Source organism: Archocentrus centrarchus, chromosome 14 (genome assembly GCF_007364275.1).
Source record: "Archocentrus centrarchus isolate MPI-CPG fArcCen1 chromosome 14, fArcCen1, whole genome shotgun sequence".
Taxonomy (NCBI): Eukaryota; Metazoa; Chordata; class Actinopteri; order Cichliformes; family Cichlidae; genus Archocentrus; species Archocentrus centrarchus.
In genome coordinates, this window is record NC_044359.1 from 10196915 (window position 1) to 10217749 (window position 20835).

At 41.7% G+C, this 20835-nt stretch overlaps 1 protein-coding gene across 1 annotated transcript in view; it reads left to right on the forward strand.

Annotated features, from left to right (window-relative positions):
• Nucleotides 1-373: 373 nt before the first annotated feature.
• vps37d (VPS37D subunit of ESCRT-I) overlaps nucleotides 374-20835 on the forward strand; it is a 43876-nt gene continuing 23414 nt past the window's right edge. The window contains exons 1-2 of the mRNA XM_030745681.1: nucleotides 374-598; nucleotides 10233-10404. Of these exons, the coding sequence (XP_030601541.1) occupies nucleotides 476-598; nucleotides 10233-10404 (295 nt within the window). The 5' untranslated portion in view covers nucleotides 374-475. The remainder of the gene's footprint in view (nucleotides 599-10232; nucleotides 10405-20835) is intronic.

Here is a 20835-nt window from a genome sequence, read left to right on the forward strand (position 1 = left end):
CTCATAGGGGGTCGTTTTGACTGTTGGGTTTTCTCTGTAATTTTTGTAGGGTCTTTACCTTACAATATAAAGCACCTTGATTGCCTCTTTTGTGCCTTGATTGCCTCTTTTAAAACAGATAGTTGTGCACTTTTATAACTATATCTGACTGAACTATGCATAAATGGCTGTAACATATGCTAAGTGGGTTTTTTTGTTTGTTTTTGTTTTTGGAATAGCACAGCGACTTGAGCAGAATGTACATTTAATTATTCTAACTTTCTGTGGGGCTCGTCTGTGTCCTTTCTGTAAACGCTCCTGATGTAAGAGACGAGGGTGTTTTATTTTGAAGGAGTTGACAGGAAGCGTAACGGTTGCTCGGTTGACGCGGCGTGCGGGACGGTCGCTGTAGCGCATTCCAATGTGAGCAGAGATGTAAACGCTGTGCGGACTTTATGTTTCCCGACCGCGTTCAGCCGCAATTTCAAGGAATAAAATGTCCAACTTGAAGGAGGGCAGCAGTTGTCCTGACGGCTACAGGGAGCTCAGCACGGCGGAGCTGAGGGAGCTTTTACAAAGCGACGACAAAATGGACCAAATCATTCGCCTCAATGAGAAGGTAGGGATCCTCCGTGCTCCCCCAAGAACCAAAGTGCCGAGAGGAATTTGCTCTGTGCTGGCGCTTCGTTAGCCGTGCCTCTGGTTTAGTTTTTTGTAACAGAGTTTTTTGGGTTTGTTTGTTTTTAATGCTGAAGGTTCTGGTATTTGTGGTCCTCACGTTTGCTGTGCAGTGTGTAAAACAACCCCGCTTTCAGTGCACGGCTCATCGATTGTCTGCGTGGCGAGTGGTCGGATTTCCAATTCGCTCCCATTGAACCCCGCACTCCTAATATTTGCGGTAAATGATTAATTAGTGAAGGGAATGTAAAACTCTGAGACGTCTCCGTGTTTGGTTCGTAGAAGTGGTTTATTTTAGTCTGAGAGCCTCCTCACTGGACAGGAAGCTTCATATCGTGGTCTTGAAGCCCCCCACATACGCGCCGTAATGTGGTTTGAGTCCTCGCTCCGAACTCCATTTATAAAAAATATCGCATTGGAGAGTTACTTCATTCGCCCGAGGACCTTAATACCAAGCAGAAGGTGACTTTGAGAGAACAATTAAGTGGTTATCTGCCGTTTAATTCGGCTTTATTTAAATATCTATAACGACACATATTCGAGTAAAATTCCCACTTTATAAAACTGGAGGTGCTCAGTCGTTTCGCTCAGAAGGCACGACTGTAGCCAAGCGGTAATAGTTCATTAAAGCGTACTTTTACTGTATCTTGGTGTGTTGGATTAATGCCGAATTGAGGAGTAGTAGCTGATGTTTAGAAAACACGTAAAGTCGTGTTTATAGGTGTGTGTATGAATTTGTGTGGAAATGTTTTTAAAAAATTGACATTTTCTCAAGGGATTTACACGCGCCCCACTCTGCACTTCAGGGAGGCGCGTTTCCGGGGGGGGGGCTCTACATAGTGATCTTTGTGGTGTCAAGCGACACCACATCCCAGTCTGTGTTTCTTCCTCTCTCTCACACACACACACACACACACACACACACACACACACACACACACACACACACACACACACACAGTCATGTTTCCATCAGTTAGGTGTACATGAGGCTCACCAACAGCTTCTTACCCTACCCTAGCTTTCAGTAAGGCTTCATATTCAGCACAGTCTCACAGCACTTCCTCAAATAATCACCATCCATAATCTATTGACTGGTTTTTCTGAGCAGAGATTTCCCAACATTATTGTCCTTGGACATCCAATCAGTCTTGTATCTAATGATTTGTGTCTATGTATATGACATTAATATTTTTCCCCTTTAAAAGGCAAAAAAGTCAGCATTTGGAGGCTGGGTGGGTTGGTTGGTTTAATGACTCATTCACAGCTCACACCAGAGACCACCATTCAAGTCTCACACAACACAGAGTTTAACACTTAAAAGTATTAAGAATAGTAAAATTAAACGACTTATCAAACTAAAATAAATTTTTAGTTATCATTGGAAACTACTCTGTCAGAATTAGGGACTAAAACCCTGACTTTTAGGTTTAGGCACAAAATATGCTCTGCTGTGGACAGCTGGACACCCGATGGCCGAGCAGTCGCTCCTGTTAAACTTCTTTGAAGGCCGCTGCCTGGGGTGCGTGCATATTTGGTGTATTGTAATGTAAATTCTCCATGGACAAGTCACAAAAAAACAGGCAGGCATGCAGACGACCGCAATTTCTGATGACAGAATTTATATCAGTCTGACCCAAGCTGACCGTAGCAGATTCTCAGACGTTGGAAGCATAATCGAGGCGTGAAAACAACTGAGTTGGAGTTGGCTATCAAAGCTACTTGGTTAGGTTCAGGACATAAAAATGACTCAGTTGGGGCCACAAGTCGATGTACTCCTATAGCCAGTCCCAACTTGGATAAATGGTGAAGGTTTTTTTCTTTTCTTTTCTTTTGCTGTGAGACCAGGCTGATATATTAGGCTTTAATGAATCAGACACTCACACAGAGAGAGATACACCAGTTGTAACCAGACTTCTTTTTCCTGGGCCCCATTTGGATGAGTTTTGCCTCAGGGTTGCTCAAACAGAAACGACTCAGTTGGGATTCAGCAGCTATAGAATTGCAGGGCTTTTTCACAGCCACGGGCGGGGTAATAACAACAGTGTGTGCACTGAAATGTAACCATTGTGGATTAGTCATCCTCAAACACTGTAATTGTGCTTAAATCGATGGAGCTAAATAATGAAGAAATGCAATTATTCTGCATTTTGTTAGCAAACCTCTGGACCTTAGCAGCATAAACACAGTATGACTGACACAGGAGAAGCTGAGAGTCACCGCATTAGAAACAGGAAAAGCATCTCTTTGGGCCTGGCTCTGGGTGAAAGATTTGATACTTGGAGATTTGATACCTGGAGCTTTGAGTCAGTTGGGATAATGGAGCCAAAATCTTGCCAAGAGCTGTCATAGACCCCCACCAGGCTGTAAAAATGTTTATTTCTGCTGTAGAGTTGGGCATTTAAACATGGGAGTCAATGGGGATAGTCGCTTTTGGAGGCAGCCTCAAGTGGCCATTAGGGGAACTGCAGTTTTTGCTAGGTTGCTCCTTTACCTATGTATGTCATTACTTAATGATAATAATAACGCAGAGCTCATGTTTGAAGAAAACAGTTGAGCGCTTACCAGTCTACATTAGTCCAGGTGCACATCTGTGACAGCTATTCATTCCTCTTTTGTTCTTGCTTTTCTTTTGTTGTTTATTGCATGTTTGAACATGAGCTGTGTAACGCGCCGCTGAGGGATACATAACAGCTTCTGACATCTTCGGCAGGTATCGGAGCACTGACTGTGGTAGGCTGACTGTATGAAATAAAGGAGAAGCGACTGCAAAGATGTTTGGACTTGTAACCGCGCAGCTGATGGTAGACGTGCCAAAAATCGCTCACACGATGTGACAGCAACGTAGCGACTCACTGGAAAGCTGATATAACATCAAAACATGAACTGTAGCTCACACGCGCTGTAATGACTGCGTGCTGTTTCTTTAACATCATTAGTGAGGAATGTTATCTAAATCACTGAAGTAGCCGATGGTTCAGGATCATGAATACTCTGTTGTTCAGGATAAATGTGGGGCAAAGGCGGTGCTCGCGTGGGACCTGAGGGGCATTCTACGAGCGAAGTTCAACAAAGCCAGGCTCTCTTTGCGTTAGCTGACTCGACAAAACCTAAAACTCCAGTCAGAGATAAAGGCTATCTTGATGGGAGGTTATCAACTTTCTCTATTTCTCTGTTTAGAGGTATCTTAGTCCATCTTGTGGACACATTACTAAAGCTGTATGTGTGTGTGTGTGTGTGTGTGTACAGCTAAATACTAAAACTTGATGCATGTTATTAAAGGTTCAGCTGTTCTGTTAGTTGTAATAGATGAGGCATGTTCATTTTGAACGAGGGGACATGGGATAAAAATGCCATGCAGTCCCACGTGAAATGGGATACCTGACCATCCTATTTATAAGCAGGTACACAACAAGCTGCATGCCCTGTTGTATTTTCAGCTGCGCTTCATGACAACATGTTCTGATTTCGATTTGGGGTGTCAAGAGATCTTCCCACTTTGCTGGGCTCCTTAATCTTGCAGATTGAGAAAATTTATCCTTGGAGGCGAAACCAAGTAAGGACATCACCTCATGTGACCCCTCAACTTCAAATCTAGGTCATCTTCCTGGTCATCCTCACGATTGTGAGAATCACAGCGAGCTGAAGACTTGGGGGGAGGGTGGGTTTATGGTGTGGAAATAAATGTGTGTGGAAGCTGTCAAGCACTGAGCATCCAGTAGATTCATTGTTTAGCTTTCTTTGTCTTTCAGTAAAATTACTCAAAATCTGCTCAGCATGAAACTTGGTGGAGAGGTGGTGCGTGGGTGAAGGAGTAACCATTAAATTTTGGTTGACTTGATGACTTTGTTTAAAACTGTGAGCTAAGGAATTGGTCTTCAAGGTGAACTGCTCTCCCAAAGTGTCCTTATAGTTCTTTGATGAGGTAAAGTTTGAATTGTAATCCTCATTTTGCTTTTTATGGCTCTTCAGACAGAATTATTTGACAGAGATTTCCCCCAAAATTAGACTGAATACATACTAATCCTGCACAATAAACACACTGCTCTGTGGTCCATCTTTAGCAGAGATTTTTGAAAAACATTGCTATCAGTACATGAGTAATAGGATAAAAATATACAGGTGTCTAGTTGTATTTAAAATTCAAACGCTTTCGAGTCCTCCTTGCCAACAGAAGGAGGGCTTATTAGTATTTGGTGAACTGTCCATTTACCAGCTCATCAGGTTATTTTGGGGGTGCTACTAGAACTGGTTCGCAGGCTTTTATTGTTTAATGTAAACACTTAATTTTAGCTCCTGTTCTTCACAAGGTTGGTGTGATGAAAACGCTGCAATGCTGGTCATGTACATAACTGGAGTAGACCTCTAAAGAGCCGTCAACCATGAAGCATCAGTGGCCCTTTTTCCACCGCCCAGGTCCGGTGCCGGCGCCAGTATTTGAACCGTTCAGCAGATTTTCCACCGCGAACGCACTCAGTGCTCGGCCAAAAAACGGGTTCAACTCGGACCCCGCGAGCTAGCTGGTCTCGAACTAAGAACGCGTGATGCAAGCGACAGAAGGGCGTAACTCTGCCATCTCAACATAAACTTTTCTACTGATGCAATTTTCACGGCTGTGAATTAGGTTGAGCCCTAAGGCTGAACTTGCTGCTTTGTATCAGTTCATATCACAGAAACACAGGCCCATTTTTAAGTGTTTCGTTGGTTCTTTGAAACCGACACCAGCACTGGCACCTCGGCGGTGGAAATGTAGTAAGTGTAGCTGCCACCATGTAGCTTCAGACCTTCTGTATAAGTGGTCATTTAACACGTGAATATAGCTAAAAAAATATGAAAGATGCTTTTGTTGGGTGATTAAAATCAGGACTTTAGCTGTGATGAGAAGCAGGTTAGAAACGCTGGTTTGTATGGGTCTTTAAGTCAGTACTTCTCAGCTGAAATGTTTTCTTACTATTTTACACACCGCACCAGCGTCCTTGGTTGCTAACGTCTGTGATATTGACCTCACTGTCACAGTGTTTGCATACTACAGCATGAAATATTATATTATTAATCACAGTTAAATATGATTTCTCACATAATGCATTTGTTTACCGTAAATGGCATGCTGAGAAGAAATTTCAGTGCAGCCAGTCTAAAAATGCTTAAAATATCAATGGGGGGGGGCAGAATTTCCTTGTTGTACTTTGCATATATTCATTTTCTTTTCTTTCTTTTTAAACATTAAGAAGTTTGTAGCACAGAATAAAATCAGAAAAGAATAGCAGTACTGATGTTTACTTTAATTACACAGACATGTTGGAGCAAGTAACGGATAATAGGTACTGATTTTTAACTGGACACGTATAACTTTAGCCTATTATATAATATTATACTACAGTATATTTCTAGCTAACTGCGCTGCTCATTCTCTTGAAGTTTCTTCAAAGATAAAACATTTTGGGGTCAACTTGAAAGAAAGACAAATGTGAAATATAAAAGTGAGGTCAAAGGTGACATTTGGATGCAAAATATAATGGGCCCATATATCATTCACTATATGCCTATATGTTAACTATAGCAGTAAGAAGCCATTTTATTAAATAGCACTATATAGCATTTTTTATCACTTTGACCTTCAAATCAGTCTGTTGGTCTTAAACGAGAGGTCAGATGTCAAATGACATATTTGACATCTTTATATGGTGTTTTCTATATGTTGACAATAAACATCACACTTGTTAGTTTTTGACCACTAAATCATTAAGTTGAATTTGAATGGATCATTAATATCACCCCACTTTGCACCCCTACAGAGTTTCATCAGAATTAATTCAAAACTTTTTGAGATATCATGTTTACAGACAGAATGACACACACAAATACTACCAAAAATGTAACCTCCTTGGTGGAGGTAATTATCTGAAGATGCTGATGTCTCCTTTAAAGCATCATCACTGGCGTCCATGAGTTTACCTTTCGGGCTGTCACATGCGGCACACTCTTCAGCTTTTAGGTATATTTTGCACTTGATCAGGTGTTTCCCTCAGATTAGCTGCCAGAGCCAGCTTTGCACCTTGTGCTGCAAATGCTGCAGAGAGCGTTGTCTGCATCGAGTTTTGGAAAGTGTAACCACACTTGAGATTACTTTTGGCTTGCCGCCACCATTGACGCATGTTTGTTGTTTTTCAGCGTATCACAGGAGTGACATCACATGGTCTCTGTAACCCAGATGTGCTCTGGTACTGAAATTTATCCCTGATTCATTTCATGTGAATCAGTATTCGGTAGTACCGATGTAATTCTGTCATTAACCAACCATAGCACTGGTGCTGAAATGTATGTTACATGGTTAAATGCATTAAATCCTACACTAATACCACCAGGGAAGTTTGGATTGTAACTCTTGGTGTTTTCTGAAGAGCGTTGGGACCATGAACAGTGTAAAAATCGGACCCAAAACACTGAAAATCAGTTGAATGAACATAGCCATCGTCTCTACAAGGAACCATAGTCAATATAAAAGATGGATGTAGCTACTGTGATGTCATCCATTGTGTTAACAGCATTTTTCAAATATAGCCAAGTCTACTGTAGGGCTGCAACTAAAGATTATTTTATCAATTAGTCAACGATTATTTCAATCTTACCTCACCTGTTCAAGCCTGTCCACCTGTTAACAGCACCTTGTTGGTTCTTCTCACAATTAAAATACGAGTTTGAAACTAATCAAATGCGTTTTTTCTCCACCCGCCTCTCTGTTTCATGTTATTTTGCTATGTTCTTTTTTGTTGGTATTGTTGTTATTGGCAGACCATGGAGACAATACTGACCCTATATTTTCCTGTAGTGTATTGCAGTTACAAATAGATAGATGGGTTTTAAAATACAATGCTTCGATGTAGAAATTCCACATCGACTAATTTTTGTAGTCGACGTCATTGATTACATCGACGAATCGCTGCAGCCCTAGTCTGCTGCCTGTCACCACCTCGAGCCACCAAATTGGACAGCTCAGTTTGCATGCGCTGCTGTCGCCGTGCAACCACCTCTTTGACAGCTTGACCAGATATGTGGTAGCGTGTTGGTTGGTGAACCTTTTGAATTGTTTGCCCTGCTGTCCCTTTAAAAAATAATGTTTTTTTTGTTTTGTTTTGTTTTTTACAGTTCATTAAATCCATGGCATTTGTCAAGTTAATAAATAAATTACAAAATAATGGCATTATGATTTTTTTTTCTTTTTTTTTCACAATCAAGCAGCGTTACTTCACATTTTTCTCCTGCATGTGGAGATTAGCACAGATGCCTGCTGTGACACCCCCACCCCACCCCACCCCCAGTCAGAACAGTTTCAGGTTAGACGGCCAAACACAGTGAGCTAGAAGAAGACATAAAGCTCTGAGAGGAGTGGGTGAAAATTCGCAGTGGGCTCACAAAATCTGCAAGGGGGTGACCCCACATTACACACTGTCATTTGATCCATTATTATTATAAAAATATTGTTCATATTTCCTTTAATGTCCTTCCAAATCACACAAGCTGCCTTTGCAAAGGCAGACTGTCAGCACAGCACTCCTTCATTTCTGGCAGGGTAGCACATACTTGGTGTTGCATGAAGAATTCTCTTTCATGGAAAAGACTTTTTAGGCCTTCAATTTCTTCAGAGGCTGAGTGTTAAATTGGCATCTTGAGCCTCATTTAAGACAACAGCAACATCTTTTTATTGCAGTTCACGTGGCAGAAAACACCAACAATGCATCGTCTCATCTTCTCCCAGTGCATAACTCCTGACTCTAAAGTGTCATTTATCAGAGCCGGTAAACACAGCCAGCCCTCGTTTCCAGCTCGTGCATCAAAATACAGAAAGCGCTCCCTCACTGAGGACTGCAGCAGTGGTTGTTTGCTAAACTGAGCGGACCAGCTGAGGCAGGAAATGCATCCGTTGGGATTCCTGTTTAAGGAAGGAGCGTTATTGGGGTGTGAGTGTGAAATGAGGTGCATTATTTATTTATTTTTATTGAGAATGAATGGATGAAACGATGATCTGTCCCTGTCCTTTTCTGTCATCCATCTTTTAACTCCAGGGCAAATTCTGCAAATTTTTCCCAACTTGAGACTCAAACATCCTTTTGATGACCCGGAAAATGTGAGACAGATGCACCGTGCAACATGGACTCAATGAAATGGGCTTCAGGCCCAAAGAGACAGACCGCTGAAAGAAAGCAATTGAGCAAAAAGAGAGTCGCGGGAATGCCGAGACCGATTCATTTTTACTTTGTGAAACTCACAAAGTGGCATTGTGTCTGTGTTTGAGATGCCAGCTGCTATTGCTGGGACCAGACTTAAAGGGAGTGGCTTTTATTTAAATAATTTATGGCAGTCTTATGGTCCAGTGACAGTATTTACCACCCCCTCCGCCTCATTTACCTTCAACATTACGTCTGCAAACAGCTTTTTATATTTATCACAATTTTCACGATGTCATAGGAATATAAAGGAACACTTTCTTTATACTGTATTGTTTTTTTGTTTTTTTTAACCAGTAGCCATTCAGTGAATTTGTGATTGATTGGTGATTATTGTTAGTGGCTGAGCCTGTCTTTCCCTCATAGCACTAGGAAATGGTTCAGGAAAAAATTAAATGCACACATTAAAAAAAAAAAAAAATCCAGACGAGAACAGTTAGTCTTAGAATAAAATCATTTTTTATTATTTTAATCAAGAAAACATGGTCATTAGGGAAATGTCAAATGCTCTTTTTAATGAAAGACGTTAACAAAATTGTGCAGAAATAATCAAGATGTGACTGAAATGCAGACTTTCAGCTTTAATTCAAGGGGGTTTACAAAAGTACTGGTTCATGACAAATTAAGCTGATTCCAGGTGTTGAACTTGCATTTGGTTGCTGTTCCCTGAAACTCTCAATATGAGGTCTAGAGAGATGTCGAGGTAAGTGAAGGAGGCCATCGTTAGACTGAAGAACCAAAATAAACCGAGGGATAAAGAAGGAGTGGCCACACCAACAGGCTGATACATTCTTAAGAAGCCAGATCAGCACCACCAAAAGGCCCACAGAAGACACCTAAGGTGAATGATCACAGAATCATTTCTATGGTTTAAAAAAATCGGTTTCACATCAGACCAAATCAAGAACATTCGAGGTGGTAGGCGTATCATTATCAAGGTGTGTATCCGTTGTTTTAGAAACATCAGATACAAAGGATTTTCATCCAAGCATTAAAAACATCCTTATATTTCAAATGTTTGTTTGCCCAGTTATTGTTGAGCCTCTGAAAATGGGAGACTGTGTATAAAAATGGCCGTAATTCCTAAACAGTAAATTGAATACTTTGCTAAACCCTTTGAATTACAACAGAAAGTCCACACTTCACATTTTGATGGTTTATACACACCACAGTGGGTTTTAAGTCAGAGGCAAAATTGCATGGATTGTGTCATTGCCCAAATACGTTCGATGTTGTGTGCAGCCACACTGCTGCACAGCTGTTCCATGGCTGGTTGTCACGAGAGTCTGTGCATGTAAGAGGAAAAATGGCAGCTAATTTAACACTTATTATTTTTCTTTCCCCTCGCAGTTTCAGGACCTCCAGTTTGACAGAGAGACGATGCTGACCTCCAACCGGAGTTTGGCCGAGGAGAGCCTCGCTCAGCGACCTCGCCTTAATAACGGCAAACTCCAACTGGCGGAGAAATACCAGGAACTGTCCAACCTGGCAACCACATGCTGGGAAAAACAGAGTCAGCTTGGTGAGTTTGCCCCCACCGCCGAGGAGACAAAGAGAGGGGGGTCTGTTTCGGGGGTTTTTTTGTAGAAGGGATGCCAGTGCAGAATCACTGTCGAGACATAAGTCAAGAGGAGTGTGGTTGTGATGATGGTCACCGGTTCAGAGTCCAAAACCGGACGGGTAAATATGGCCTTCTTAAGTGAGAGTGAAGCACTGAAAAAGGAGGAATTTTTCATTTTTCTGATGATAGCCGCAGAGATTTCAAAAGGTTCAACCAAAAGAAGAAATCCCTCAGATCCAAAGAAAATGTTTCATCCCAACCACTTAAGGTTAAAACTAATTACACACGATAACCCACAGCGGCTCCTCGTTGTCTCTTCCCCATGTGATTGCACTCAGAAACACACACTCGCTAGTGCACACTTTGAGACATAGAAAGCAAAACTAAATTTAAGTTAATTTACATTTGACTCGCTTTGACACCCTCGCTGGTTCAGAGGATCAGGGAAGTTTCACATCGGGAGTGCAGAAACTCTTCAGAGTGTCAGCGAGATGAGCCTTCAACCGCCTCGGCATGACTGGAGTTCGGTCATGGGAACGAAATGGAGCATATCAAATGCCAGCAGGAAGCTTGCAGCAGTTGTCAAGGAATTTGCGGGGTGAAAGGGGCCTTGTCTTTGTTTAGGGAAGTCATGCTTTTTGACGGAGCGGCAGCAGCAGAGGATGTCATCTAAGCCCTGGTCCTAAATTTTTAAGCCTCGTGAGCGAGTTTTTGACATTCCTTCAAGAGCGGTTGATAAAGTAAATCCTGCTGCATTAGTTTCCATAGGTAATGGATGCTGCCGCTGCTTATTTGTAAACCTAATGTGTGACTTTGTATGGATCAGGACCAGTGTGTGGTTTCTGCCTCAGCTGCCGGCCAGCGATGGAAGTTGGGTGGAATTTTAAACTTCCTGTCAGTGTGTGCACGTTATTACACAGATGCTATCCCACCTCCCCTGCAAAGCAGGATGGGTGGGGGTCCATACTTCCTCTGCAAAACATCTGATTCTCATTTGGTGAAACAAGAGTTGGGAGGGGTGTGTGTGAATGAGGCGAATAATCGTAGGAGAGACAAACGCTGGAGTGGATCAAGGCAGACAGCTGTATTGTTTAATACATCCTGCTGTTTAGTGTAGGAAAAGCTGGCATCGGTGAGCTGTAGTTGTAGTCCCCAGGTGGAGCTGAAGCCTCGAGTGTTTCTGCTTCCGTCAGTTTCTCACAAATATTACTGGCATTGTTTTTCTCTTGTTACACTAGAAACCAAGAGCTTTGACTTCCATGCTGTAATCTTAAACACTAAAATTGTGAACATAATGCAGCATATTTAGACAGATTCATTAAAGATTTTCCTTCATTACAACCATCAGGTTTCTCAGGGAAAAGATGAGCAACACTAATGACTAGGGAGAAATTAATGAAGGGAAACTTGAGATTTTTAAGTGAAAACACCACACAAAGAGGAGGACAAAGGATCAATGGGTGCTATTCAAAACAAAGAAATAAATGTAGCCAAAAGAGACTCCAGAGCTTGGAGTTATTCTCACAGATTACGGCAACTTAATTGCCTAACCAAACCAGTAACATTTACTACATTTGCACCTCCTAAACAGCAACATTTGTAAACATAAAAGTTGCCTCTGTGTGTGACAGGTGCGGAAAACTAATCCCTGGCCCAGTCTCCAGGTACACTGAAAACACTAAGCAGCCCTAACAGAGACTAGTGTTTGGTGTTACTACGCACACAAAGTAACACCAGGACGAGACAATCTAGGTACAGTTTAACTAGTAAACACCGATGAGGCACACAGTACTGATAGCATTGGCTAATGGCTGCTCACACTGAAGCAAAAGCACGCCGACTAACTGCTTTGTTGCCATTTTATGCATGTGGTCTGGTTGATGATGCAGGAAGAGCAGGGGGGAGGATGGAGGAGGAGACTGCAGAAAGGGTTAAGTTGAACCTCCAATCCTGGAAAAATACAACTGGCACAAGGAAAATTTTCATGCTTACCTATTTAAGAAGTAGCCACCATGAAAAAGAGAGAGAGAAAGGGAAATGACTGAGAACCCTAACAGCAGACCAGTAGTCAAGACCCCTTGACATCACCCACTGGCTAGTGAGGTCCTGTTATGGAGCCTTGAGCTGTTACCAGCTTAGCTTTTTGACATCAGATGTCATGAACACGGGACAGATATGACTGGCATTGCGCACTCATACTGTTTGAACTTTTCAATCCAAGGCGCACCCTAAAGCCCTGGTTTATTCTTTTTTTTCGCTAACTGTGGCAATAATTACCAAAATAAACATAATCTTTTATTCAATAAGACCTGAAACTAGCAATGAAAACCATAAAATGATCAGGACAGCATTTACTAAGGTCATCGATCAAGGATGCCAAGGGCCACTTTCCCATAGACTTGGATGCAACAAGAGGAGTTGCCCCCTGCCACTCAGCAGAAATAATTCAGCTTTTAGCCCTTTAAATCTACCACTTAAAAGCCAAACCACTAAGGGGGTAGAGTGAGGTTCCACTTCAGCCACATGTTTAGTTTTGAAAGTAATTACTTTCCATATCAAGCCTCTTCCATACATTTCCACTTCTGTTATAGAATTTCCTCATGGGTTTGCCATATAGGTTAGAATTCCATGTAAATGGATAGACATGAACCAAACCTTAGAGAGGTCACTTGCAAACTGGTGGATGTTTTAGAGGTTAAGGTACTCATGCACTAGCTTCACTTTTCAGACTCAGGAACTACGACCTTGAGACCCATCAATAAGACATGAATGCATTATTTAACATGTACTCAGCACTCAGTGGCTGGACCACAACCATCTTTGAACTCCGCCTTAGTTTTGATTTCAACTACTCAAGTTCTGTTACTGCATCTGTGCACGGACAGGCAGACATGTAACTAGAGACTATCTTCTGATGGGATCACACCAGCTGTGGTGCCAGTGACTTCTCTCACCTCATGTTTAGATGCCAGACAAAGATATTTGAACTGGGCACTTAACCCTTTATTTACCACATTTACGTTAAGTGCTGCCATTTGCGGACTGTCTTCAAAAATTACTGTAATAACCCTAGGTTGGGTGTGAAGTGCAATTTCTCAGCTTTCAGAAACCGTTTGAATTTTTTTCTAATAGGACAAACGGTTGTGTAATTATGGTAATTCAAAAGTGTGTTTGATCAGACGTCTCAGCGGTGATAGGCTCAGTGTTAACCAGCTGTTCACTGCAAGTAAGGGCAGGTAACGGGCATCGGCGGCAATCGCCACTGTTAAAGGGTTAAAGATGCATTAAATATGCATATGAGAGTGGGGGACTGTTGCCCCTAGCGACCTGGATAAGCAGTAGAAGATGGATGGATGTATTAAAATTTGAGGGTTACTACAAATGTGTTACATTTGCAGTAGGTCCTTTTGAACACATTTTCCATGACGAGTTCCTTGTGGCTCAGGAGGTTGAGGGAGATGTCCACTAATCTAAAGGTCAGTGGGTTCAGTTGGGGACTCATACCTGCACCTTTAATATGAAAGGTCTATTTGCCATTTACAGATATTTCAAGTGACAGCAGCTTCAATTGGTCTCGATGCATGGTAGCCACGGTAACTGTAAGTTGTTTTTAGTTAGAAATGGATCCACAGTCACAGGCAGACATGCATGTTAGGAAAGAAGTGGTATGTTTCCTGTGTTTAAGTTCCCCTGTGGCTTCATCTGATACCTCAGTGGATGATGAAAAGCATCCTTGGACACCTTATTACCAAAGCAGAGGTAGTCCAGCTGAGGCAGCCTGAGGTAAGCAGACTCAACCCTCTCCTGAACAGCATTTATCCAGCTGTAACTTAAGAGCAGCAGACCTGTCAAACTTTTGATTTCTCAGTAATGTTGAAGTTGTGTCTGCAAAGTGTAACTTCTAAGGCCAGCACCATTTCATACTACATTATTTTGTGTGGTTACAAGTCACGCTGAAATCAATATCAAAACATAGCGTTTTCCTCTTGGAGCTCGTCCCGGATGCTCGATTTCAGTTGAGGGGAACAAATCTCTGAAACCGTGGATTGGTTGTGTTATAAGCATATTTGTTGGATAAAGAAAAGAGGCTTCTTGGGTTGAATCTTATTATACTTTTAAATTATCATGCATTCTGCTTAATACATTTTACAATTTGGATGCATATATTTTTATGTCACAAATGCAAGTGAAACATTTGCTCTAATAACAGCATCTTTCTTTCTGCATACACTTGCTTTAATGAGAAAATAATTACAGCAGGGAAACGCTACTTGGTAGTGAGGGTTCAGTTCGGCCAGTTATGCTCAACTCTGCCTTTTTTTTGGGCGACGGTTCATTTTATACCTCTTTTTTTTTTTTTTTTTTTTTTTTTTTTTTTCTAACTAGACATTAAATGCTTCACTTGGGTATCACAGTATGGAAAGATTAAATTGTGGTACAATATTGCAGATGTTTGAGAAGAGTTCTATTTGTCCTTATTGTTCTATATTGACAGCTTTGTGGTGGGCCTCAGCTAGGGAGTGGGGGTGGGTGGGTGGGTGTCTTTTCCCTATCGGCTGCTCTTTTATTTCAAAGACAAATCTGAATGAGAGTCATTCTCCCCTGTTGATTTATGTGGAGTTGCCCTTGTGTGGAAGATTTTATTGCTCTTAGAGCAGTGGTTGATATTTCATTAGAAGCCAAAAAGGTTCAGAACCTATGATTTTTGTCAATCATTACAATAAAGAAGGGTCCAAGTTGAATTTTACATTAAATACAAGTTAGTGCAATAGCACTAGGCTCTTGTTTCACTTAGTGTTTTAGACCTGGTTGTCCACATTCAGAGGTCTTCAGTTAAATAACTTCATCTTCATGTCAGTTGTCTCTTCTTCGTGCTTGGCTCTGCTCACTAGAAGCACAGAGTGAAACAGACGTGGTGAAACCGAGAGCAGAGGAGAAAATGTGATCTCGCAGTGAAATTAAACTAGTACACATAAAGTATGTAAGCAGTACAAATGTAATGCATTATCTTCACTTCGCTTGTCTCTCCTTCCTGCTCCGGGAAGCACATGATGAAAGAGAAACAGTCTAACTGAGAGCAGAGGAGAGAAACAAACTGTAAACAAAGACAAAACACATCAGAGACTCTTACAGTCCTGAAATGAAACTATAACACAATGTAAAAAAAAAAAAAAACATAATTGTAAGACATCTGTTGTCTCTGTGGAGGGACAGTGAGGAGGAGACTTGTATTTATTTATTTTATTCCCTCCACCCCCACCCCAAGGATTTCTGCTGATAACATTGGCAGCAACCAAGTGTAAATTGTTAGAAGCTGCATTAGTCTCTTTCTGGAATCAGTGACCCATTATTTTAATGATTACTGATTGGTTTCACAGTAGATCTGCCACCTTAATTACTGTAAACGGCAAATATGTTGAGTAAGATGCCAAATCTTGACTTGTTGCAAAAGTAAATAAGGAGCACATAAGTACAAAACGGTCCTCTGGAAAGCGATGGATGATCTCATAGCCCTTGCCTGTTGCGACTGGAAACCATTTACCCATTGCTATGGCTGTAAACTATGTAGACTTCATATGAGGTTTGATTTTGAGGAGATAGCAAAAGTTTTGCCATAGTTGAAAACATGAAAATGAGGCATGGCAATTTTGTAATGCCATTCTTCAGTACTGCGAGCAGAACAGCTGCTGGCACCAGTTGAATCAAACCGTTGTAGGTAGTTGGGCTGTTGCGGATCGTTTGAGACCATTGAATGTTTTCAGCTGTTTGAATGCTGCGGTTTACTAACAGCGACCTGACTGCACCTTTTTTCTTTTGTATCCTGTTAACCACGTGCCGATCCCTTTTACAGAATGAAGAGCACGAAAGCGTTGATATTAAATTCCTGTGATTAAAACAACTTATAAAAGCATTGACCTCACAGTGAAATTTCTTTACACCCACATGATCAGGACAATCAGAGGTCAGCATTAGACGAGACTGTACTTGCTGTGTCTTATTTCATACTTGTAGTTGGGTGTGGTCATTAAAATGGGATTATGGGCTTGTTTGTTGCTATCATAGCAGATCTAAATGAATGTGAACTGTGAGATGAGGCTTTTATGTTCACTTCCTTTGAGGACCCAGCTGACTGAGACTATCCAGCGCCTCTCCTGCTGGAGAACAAAGTGTGTAACCAAGCTTTTTTGTTCGGGACTTTCCGTGTTCTGATTTGAATAAAAAGGATCACACCCGCTGACTTAAAGTCAACAAGTCACTTGTGGGTTTGAATGATGTAAGAGATCTGAATATTTCTTGGGGTTTCTCTGCGTGTGGATTTAGACATTTATGAGGCGTTTGGCTGTCTGGCTCCATTCACTTTTTGAATGTGTTAGTTGGCTTAGTGTCTGTTGCATATTTTAGGGATTCAGAGTGAGAGAAGTGGTGTCAGAGGAGATGCTGAGTGCGTTACATTCAGTTGGCAGCTGTGAGACAGGGCATGGGTGCAGCTTCTACCACCGCTTTCAGCTTGAGGCTGCATGTGTGAGTGTTGAATCCATGCTATCGGTGGGACAGGCAGTTGCTTCACCCTTTTTGGTCCTTGATGGATTTCATGTTCCCACTAGGAGCTCCTGTACTGACTTGGTGTTCATCAAACATTTTCTTTAGCAGGTCAGATATAACTGAATGTGCGTATCCATTTTCACAGGGGCAACAGTTTGAGCAGAGGTGCTCAGACCTCCCTCTTTCAATACGCATACCTCCATCCTCCTGCGCCACTTCCTGCGGGTGGAGGTGCATTGAAAATATACAATCAAAAAAAGTCCAAGGATGCAGTAATCCATGTATAACTGCAAACAAGACATATGGGAACAAATCACAGGTGTAGACGATCGACCACAGCTGGAGAAAATAACCGAGAGTGGAGCAGATGGTCAGAAAGGACGGAAAAAGCTGGATTAGACAAGTGAAAACTAACCACCAGAGTAACATGGGAAATGGCAAAAAACCCCACTGAGACAGGAGAACAAAGGCACTAACACACAAATAAGGCAAAGGAGGCAAGGACGGGGAAACACTGACACTAACTATGATACCCAAACAGAAACCATCGCAAATACCTAGGACCACGACACATAAGCGAAAACCCAGTTACCTCCCACTCACCAGTGGACCTCGGTATCCTGTCCCCGGATCTGGTCCCTTGATCATTTCTTCATAGGGGTTTTTTCAGGCGTGTTCAGTCTGGCTCCTTATCCAAGAAGGTTTGCCTTGGGACAGCAACGCTCCTGGGATAACTCAAGAACTTAAACCCCTCTACCATGATAAGGTGGTGATTCATAGAGAGGGCATGCAAAACCAAATATACTTTTAGAAGTAAAATAGTGATAGTTTTTTGTTTAGGACAAATTTGTTACCTTACTTTTACATTTGCATAAGATGCTGAACATGGCTGCATTAGCCTCAGCATGAACTTATTGTCGTATCTGATATTGCAAAATTTATTCTGTTTTTTTTTTTTTTTTTTTTTTTTTTTTATCTGTTGTTATTCATTGGCTGTTTAGCTTTAATCCTTGTTAGTACTTGTAGTTGTTGTTATATTGAAAGCAGGTACTTGCTGTATTTCCCAGAGATGGTACATAAAAAGTGGACATGGCCATCACAAAGTTCTAGTGAAGGCCTGTTTTTGAGGTTTTCTTAGCTTTTTTGAAACCAAACATTGCTGCCAGTCACAAGAAGGGCTTCCTCTAAAAAGCCATATGTTTTATCGGTCTTCTGGATACTACTGGGACCAAAATTTACAAATTAAACATCATCTTGTATTCATTAAGACTTAAAACTAGTGATCAAGTCAAAAACTCATAAGGGAAGTGTTTACTGAGGTCATAGTTCATGAAAGCTGAGGATAATTTTCTTGTAGATATCTACACAAACTGGACCTATTGCTGGTAGGGTTTTAGTTGGCACAGATTAGACCTTTGTGGGGTGGCTAGGCACATAAGCACAGTGAGTCTGCATACAGTAAAGAGAGCCAGAGTTAGCTTATTTGACAGAAGTGGTTATTTTTCCCTGTTATGTGTTATGTATGTGATAAACTGTGTGTTGTGCTTGAGTAAGACCTATTCAACAAAAGTGGTTTGAAAGCCTAATTTTATCACAGTGCTGGTGATTTTCCTTTGGCTTTGGCCAAAACAGACGGGGGGGGGGGTGTCAGAAATTCCTTTGGAAAAACCCTGGGTGACCATTAAATGCAGTTTCAGGTAGTCTGTTCTAGGTGCATCTGATTCCTGTTGGGTTTGCATTGAAGGATAAGTGGTTTATACCATCTTAGCAAAAGGGCACAGCAGCAGGAGTGTTCAAAATGGGAAAATCCTTTAAATTAACTGAATATGAAGCTGCAAGCGGAGGTCTTCAACTTGTCGGGCTCTGGCATTAGAGAGCGGTCTTAAAGCCAGCATTAATCCCATGAGCTGTGCTGACCATGGACGCTGGAGAAAGCTTGTTAACCCGCAAAAACTCAGAACAGAAAGCGTGAGGGAGGGGGGAAAAAAGACGTTATGGGTCCCGCTTTGATCGACGGGCCACACCACAGCTGTGACTGAGAAAATCATCTTTTGATTTCGAATCTTGTTTTTCTGGGGTTCAGCAAAGTGTTACTTTCAGTTTGGAGAATTTTACAAAAAGCTGTGAAGCTGTTATCACACTTGAGTAGTTGGTTGTTGCGATAGCGAGGACAAACACGAGGCTGAGGTGCTGCAGGGGGTCTAATTCACTGTTGACTCGCTGGCTAATTTTCAAGCCTCGGATACATGCACGTCCTGCGAGGCCCCATCTGCAACAGCGTGACCTATTTGTGTGTCATCAGCAGCAGATCACTTCCCTGGCATCTTAAGCTGCATTTCTTCACTTGATTCTTGATTTCTTGTGCCAGAGCAGCTTTTGAGGGGGGAAAAGAATGTATTCGCTATTATGGAGTGTTGGCGTCTACATAGTTGTGTTTCCAGCTGCTGCTCCATTAGTCGATCTCATTGATATTCAGCAGCCTTTGACCAGTGTGGACATTATCAGCAGGTCAGGCGTGCAGTGTGCAAATCTGTTGTGCTTAAAGGCAAGAATAGCGTGTGTAATAAAAGCCATTTTGGTCATCTCTGTTTGTCAAATCAGTTCCCTTTAGATGTGCATTCCCAGTTCACTGATCAGCCGAGCTTACAGGGCCATTTTCTGGTGTTCACACAAGTCATGTAAAAATTTGCATGGTTCTTCAAATTTTACTAATTTAGGCATTTGTGGTGATAAATGCAAAGAAGCAAACATTTCATAGAAATCATCAAAAGGTGACAACAACCAAAAAAAATAACAAATGGTGTCAGACGTAACAAGACGATTTAGTTGATTTGAACAATTTTCCTCTGACCTTTAGCTTTAACTCAAGGTTGCCAAGATTCAAACTCAAGATTTTTAGTAGATGCATCTAATTTGAACATCCTATCTCACATTGTTCTCAAGTTATTGTGTTCACAAGATTCTCAGAAAACCTTCACCTCCGACCTTGATCTAGTTATGGAAAAAATTTCATCAGGTCATCTAGGGGTCACTGGCCATCTTTCATGGAAATATGGTATGAATCGGACCGGTAGTTTTGCTGTAATATTGTAGACAGACAAATATACCAAAAACAATACCCCATTCACCCCTCCAGGGGCAGGGGAAAGGCAAAAATAAAGCTACAACAAATAAGTCTTGGGGCATCAGAATATGAACAAACAGAATTTGAAAAATAACTAAAACAGTAATGGAATCAGGTTGAGCAAATGAGAGAAGATAAAATAAATACTTTCATCATCACCCTGATGGCAATAGCAACAAACAACTTTTTATTGCCACATACACATGCATGTAATGAAATTTAGTCTCTGCATTTAACCCATCACTTATGCAGCACACACACAGCACAACATGCGGAGCAGGGGGCAGCTAGAAAGCTCCCAGGGAGCAACTGAGGGGGTTAAGGGCCTTGCTCAATGGCCCACAGTGGTGTACTCAGAGTGGAGACCCCCCCCCCCCCAATGGTTTGGATTCCAGATGGTTCCTGACGTTTTTCGATCCATTTCAGTCCATTCAAGTGTGGAAATCCCATTTTTCCAGTACATGCCAGTCCGGGGATTCAAACCAGCATCCTCACACACAGCATCCAGTCACAAGCCGCAGTCTTCTCGTCTAGTAAAGTAAACGAAATAAGGAATTTATCGTAGTAACAGAAGGATGGAAGCAAAGATGTAAGTGGGAGGAAAAAAGGTGTTTACAGCCCTGGTAGTCTCACCACTAGAGAGCTAGGGGGCTTAGCCTCGCCGATTGTATTTATTGCATGAATTTAAAATAAATATCAGTCTCTATTGATCTTTCAGTTAAGAT